General features: G+C 46.0%; 1 protein-coding gene across 1 annotated transcript; it reads right to left on the bottom strand.

The window, feature by feature from the left end:
* Positions 1-835: 835 nt before the first annotated feature.
* On the bottom strand, positions 836-2,890 carry LOC109611250 (histone-lysine N-methyltransferase SETMAR). Its single transcript, XM_026975593.1, has 3 exons — positions 2,496-2,890; positions 1,444-1,658; positions 836-957 (listed from the first exon to the last, which is right to left on the bottom strand). Exons 1-3 carry the CDS (start codon positions 2,888-2,890, stop codon positions 836-838), a joined length of 732 nt encoding a protein of 243 aa, XP_026831394.1.
* Between the last annotated feature and the right edge of the window lie 3,204 nt (positions 2,891-6,094).

Below are 6,094 nucleotides of genomic sequence, written 5' to 3'. Positions count from 1 at the left end.
GACGGGCATAAAAAAAAGTGTAATTTTCACTGCACAAAAATTACATTATATAATCTCTATAGCGCTCCATTTCTTCGCAACCACGAGCAACTTTATTACAAAAGAATATTCATATCAAACTGTTCAATTTGGTTAATTAAATATAATAAAATCAAATAAGACACACTTGTACAAAAAATGTCGATTATAACATTACTTTTGATCGTTTACCTAGCTGCTCAATTCGTCAGTAACTGCTCGCGATCATTAACAGGATCGACCCTCGTGCATTTTTTGTCGCCGATAGATTACGCGCTGTCAGTACTCGAGCTCGGTATTGACAGCTGGAATTCGGAGACGGACTTCAAACAAAAAATATGATGAATTAGGAGCTAATGCGGCATCCCGACCTTCCGATAAAGATGATGCGAGCTATCTCGCCTCGCGGCGATGCAGATGCGCCCAGCTTTTACCCGGCTACCATCCCGAGGCGATTGTCCCGGTTCATCGAACGACGAAATCATGCGCGTTTATTAAAGCCTGTCAAGCCTACCGTGTATAAGAAGTTGCGCGGCCGCTCTGAAGTGGGCCTCGAGGTAATTATAATGAAATGGCCATTTTTTCTCTGATCCCGGCGACGACTTTATGGATTTTTTTCCAAACAATTCGCTTTTACGGGAGTAAGGCGTCGTCGCGCGGTGCTGAGGGACAAGCGCATCGCCTTGAAGGGATCCTCTCGTTTTCGCTTCTCGCGGCGTGGCCGCGGTGCGGTCGGCCTTCCACTCGATGGAAAAGTCAGCTTCGGTTCGGCCGGCCGAGAAAAAAGGCGGCGTCAGGTCCTTGAGACGATCGCTTATTAACTTGTCAACTCTTCCAAAATCATGCGCTGAGACGAGCGCTGGGAATCAACCTTGGGATTATTAAGCCGCGATGTGGAAGCAGCGTTACGAGCATTCTCTTCCTCGTCGATGAATGTTTCTGCAAAATCGGAATAAAAAGGAATAAGTTTTTTGTTAAAGCGACGTTATACCTGAACAATTGGTACCAATGGTACCAACAAGTATCGGTCCATCTATTAGGTTGGTCAAAAAGTCTTTTCGTATTTTATGTAAAAAGGAAACACTTGTTTTTCACAAAACGCACTTTTATTGTAATCATCAATATAGTCTCCGCCTCGTCTAATGACCTCCTCCCATCGATCTACAAGCTTGAAAATTCCGTCCTTGGAAAAGGCACTAGTCTTGGAATTAAAGAAAAGATCCAACTCTCTTTGGACTTTGTCTGCCGAAGCGATTTTTTTTCCGTTAAGAAAATTTTGCAGGGATCTAAAAAGATGATGGTCGGATGGCGCGAGGTCAGGAGAGTATGGTGGGTGCTCGAGAAGTTCCCAATTAAGCTCTCCGATTTTTCTCAACGTGAGGGCACTCACATGAGGACGAGCGTTGTCCTGGTGGAAGGGGATACCTTTACGATTGACAAGTTGGGGTCGGAGTTCCTTGAGTTTTGTCTGAACTCTTTCCAATTGCTGACAGTAGAGGTCCGTATTGATAGTTTGATTTCTTGGTAGGAGCTCATGGTAGACAATTCCGCGCGCATCCCACCACACACTTAACATGATCTTCTGCCCGTGGATATTCCGCTTTGGAGTCCTCTGAGCTGAACTTCCGGACTCATACCAACTTCGTTTTCGTACCACATTATCATAAAAGATCCATTTTTCGTCGCACGTAATTAATCGATCAAGAAAAGGTTCGTTGCGATGTCCGTTGAGTCACTACTCAGCATCTCCAAGTGCGTTACACTTAAGGGGGGAGCCTGCTTTAGAACGTTGAAAATAAGGTATAATTTTACGAATTTTTTTGGAGAAACTATACAGCGGATCATTATAAAACTTTGATGCATTTATTAGTACATGTTTAAAGATAAACAAAATTATTTTTTTATTTGAATATATCGCCTGTAGAGGTCGTCCTGGAGGCATTGTAAATTGGTGAGCATTCTCCTGCCTCCAAATTTCATCCAAACTGAAAAATTGAAATATTTTCTCGTTATTTATGAATTCCCATCGTCGATGAACCTTTAATATTCATCAAAACATTAGGTTAAACAATTATTTTTGCATGAAAAAGTTCAAAAACTTTGCTTAAAAATCGTACTTTTGTGTTCTAAGCTCCACCATTTTGGCACTTTTCAACTTTTTTCTTCTCTCTTTGGTTCATCGACGATGGGAATTCATAAATAACGAGAAGATATTTCAATTTTTCAGTTTAGACGAAATTTGGAGGCAGGAGAATGCTCACCAATTTGCAATGCCGGCGACGCGGCTGCACTAAGCTTCTCCAGGACGACCTCTACAAGCGATATATTCAAATAAAAAAATAATTTTTTTATCTTTAAACATGTACTAATAAATGCATCAAAGTTTTATAATGATCCGCTGTATAGTTTCTCCAAAAACAATTCGTAAAATATACCTTATTTTCAGCGTTCTAAAGCAGGCTCCCCCCTTAACGCACTTGGAGATGCGATCAAGCTTATTCCCCTCGCTCAATGCATGCGGTACCCACTTGTTCAATTTTGACACAAAGCCAAGTTGGTGGAGGCTGTTGATGATGGTTCCGTGAGATACTCCGAATTCTGCCTCGAGCTCGCGAGTGGTAATATCCGGGGTTTCTTTGACTCTGCTTCGCAAGCGCGCTTTGTCGATGACCGAAGGCCTCCCGGACCTGGGCTCATTCTCCAGGTTAAAATCACCATTTCGAAATTTTTCAAACCAAAATTGGCATGACCTAACGGTAATCACATCTTGTCCAAAAACTTCACATAAATTTCGATGGGTTTGAGACGCATTCGTGCCCCTTTTAAACTCGTACAACAAAATTGGCCTAATTTGCTGTTTTGAAAGCTCCATTTTGCGATTTTTTTATAACCTCACAATAGCTCACAGGCGCTGTACGTCTGCAACAGTTTGTACAGCGAGGTTAGGTGAATTTAAAACAATCACCCTTTCCCCTCCCTTTCATGGTTTGCTCTGAATGCAGGCGCGCAAAGTAGAGCGCCTCAAAATACGAAAAGACTTTTTGACCAACCTGATAATTCAATTAATAGGGGCCTGATACTCGGAAATGCCCCATTGTTAACAAGCATTGTTCCTTGCGTTCACCATTATCTTCCTCCGCGATCGGCATTTGGCGAAAGAATCTCCTCGGAAGACGGAGGACATCGCGGAGCCGAACTGAACGCGCCGGCTTTGTGGTTCAACGGGAACGCATTTAACTGTACAACGGATGCGATCGGATTTAGCCGATTATCCGCGGGTAGCACGACTCCGCTTATGCAACCGGTCCCTACGTCGTCATTGGCTAAAGCGCGAGCCGCGACCGTTAGTCCCGTGGTACACGGGGCAAACACGTCCGCCCGGCTTTACCCGCTGACAAACAAAGTTAATAAGCAATACCGAGAGTGTTGTACCGGCCGTTACCGATACGCCACGCCGTGTAACATAATGGCGCATGTAACGATCGCTCGGCTGTTTGAATTGGCCGCTCGTGTGTCAGTGGCAGGCAAACCGGGGCTTCGTACCCCGCTCCGAGTAAATTGATAAATAGCAGCGACACAATAATACACGACGGCACATCGAGCGTAATTAAATCCCCCGGTACCCGGCACGTCGAAGCGCATTTCGGTACCTGGTACCCGTCATTTTTGCGGGGTGGGTCGACCCACCGGACGAGAGAGACGTATCTCGCCGCTAATGGACGAGACGAGATGAACATCGCCGATGAGTGACCGCCGAAAACCGCGGATTAAAGATCGTACACGTTAATAGGAACGTTGGCGCGGGGTCTCCCTAAGTCCTCATTAATTTAATTGCGGCCTCCGCCGACGGTTTGCGTTCGTCGCGATGCGTATCATGATGTACACTGCGAGCGTCTCGACACTTCTGTTTCGGCATGCTTTTTTTCATTTATGATTTATACGTGTCAGGATTGATTTATGCCGCGGTTTTGATGTACGCGATCGGTTGCGTCGATATGCATACGCCAGGATAACGTACACGCATGTTATCCTGCGTTATGTGAAAGTTACAGTTGAACGGGAGAGCTCTCGCTTCTCGATTGATTAATATCGCGTGCTCCTATGCATCGCGGGGTGCACTAGAGTAGCATGCCTGGTCTGAATCGTTACATCTCGATTACGGCGAAACGTAATTTTCCCCAAAGGCATACGCAAATTAATAATTAGCAGTAACGATTCTTAACGCCTTTAATGAAATATCTCATTTGACACGCGATCAAAATAACGCGACTCAGCAATATCGCGCTGCTACTGATTCAACTCTCGACAGCTGATTGAAGCGACTGGCTAGTGTATCTTCTTTTTTGCGTGCTACCGCAGCGTGACGGTCCTAAATATATGATTGACATTACACGTCTGGACGGTTAATTAAAATCGATGAGAGATGCCGGATGAATAAGTATCAAAAAAATTATCATGACAACGGCAGCACGTATTTCCTAACAAATAACCAACATCATCGAGCCGCTAAAGATGAGAAAATATCGTGTCCACGCAATTTTTTAGTGAGATGTATCATACTTAAATGATAACATAAAAACCTACTTATTTCATCAGCATGATGAATCGGATGAATTATGGTGCCATTATGGCGTGGCTTGTATACAAAATCAATTAAAGTCCAATTACTTTTAACCGGCATAGATTTCTTAATCAATTTTGGATTCATCCGAAATTCCAGTATTTACTCGAAAATTCTCGAGGAGCTGAGCTCGAGAGCAAAGCCGAGGCCAGAACCCGAGTGCCACTGCGACGGGTGATCGTGGCGAAGTGAGCGAGGTCCAGAGGAGAGCGATTGCGCTTACCGAGTCCGCGATCTCGCTCGTGCACGCGGACGTATCCCACCAACACGTGCACACACGTCGGCAGCAACAGGCACACACGCGCCTCCTCCTGTAGGCTCGATAGTTAAGGAACGATGCGGATGGCAGGAGTGAAAGGCCTACGCCCGTGCCTCGGGCTCCTCGGCAAGGGCGACTGGCCCCTCAGCACGCGCTCGCGACCACACTCTCTCAGGCCCGCACCCACACACGCGTACGCACGTAGCCGCACGACTGCGGCCTGGTTCGCCACGTGCAAGAGGCCATCCGCGAACTCGGGCGCGGACTTCTTCTCTCCGGGCGAGCCGTTCTCTCCGCTCGCTCTCTCGCGCGGGTACCCATGTGCATGCGAGCGCGTGTCGAGCGTTCTCGCGCGAAGCGATTTTTTTCTAATGATTTAATGGATTCCTTCATTCATATAAGGCGCCGGAGTCGATGGAAAGTGAGAGAGAACGTGTAGATCCTGAAGAAATTCCCGCGGTTCGGGAAACGCGTCGATCGGCCGGATTGCTTAACCGAGGAACTCTGCGCTATTTTAAGATGCAGCGTGAATCCTTAGATGCTGAGGACGCGCGCTGATTGCGCGAGGAAACTGCTGAATCAGTTGGACAGCGTTGTACGATGACACTTTTAGTACGACATTTGCGTATTGCGTTTATCATGTCGCGAGATCCAGAAAAGCGAATTTGTTAATATCGTTTATAAGCTTGCCCTTTTGTTTCGACATTTTCCTACAGCGAATATAATTCGCCGTTACAATTTACCGTTGATTATAACGGTACCGAGCGTACCGTATTACACCCTGTTCGTTTAATATAATTATAATTATAAGAGAGGTATACAATCGCTGCTGCAACAAGAACGAAAACTGTTTCCCCAACAGTTTTGCATTAAATATAATAGACAGACGTCAAAGTAATGAAGGGGTGCTCCCTCTCGGTTCGTAATATATTCTTGCGAAATGGATAATTGCGCTCACATTGATGAATCAGCCACGGTGATTTCCCAATGTGCAGGCAGAAGTCACCCGATGTTCGCGCACTGAACCCGCTCAGGATCGTAACTGAAAGGCGAAGAGGACACGTTCCCAAGGCGTGCTCCGTATCGATAGCATAATGCAGTCATACGTTCCGTTTAACCCGTTAGCGCTGCGCGGCCGCGCAAAAGTCGCATCGCTCTGCCAGGCTGCATTCATCGGCCTGCACAAAGTCGGGCCA

This window comes from Ooceraea biroi, chromosome 2, assembly GCF_003672135.1.
Source record: "Ooceraea biroi isolate clonal line C1 chromosome 2, Obir_v5.4, whole genome shotgun sequence".
NCBI lineage: Eukaryota > Metazoa > Arthropoda > Insecta > Hymenoptera > Formicidae > Ooceraea > Ooceraea biroi.
The sequence above is the reverse complement of the archived record's forward strand: the minus strand, read 5'-3'. Positions and strand labels throughout refer to the sequence as shown.

Bases quoted from the DNA above. Each gene is read 5' to 3' on its own strand.
- LOC109611250 (XM_026975593.1), bottom strand. From the start codon at position 2,890: ATGGAGCTTTCAAAACAGCAAATTAGGCCAATTTTGTTGTACGAGTTT. The intron at 1,659-2,495 runs GTGCGTTAAGGG...ACGAAAACGAAG, and splicing joins AAGCTTGATCGCATCTCCAA to TTGGTATGAGTCCGGAAGTT. The intron at 958-1,443 runs GTATCCCCTTCC...CCGATTTTGCAG, and splicing joins CCAACTTGTCAATCGTAAAG to AAACATTCATCGACGAGGAA.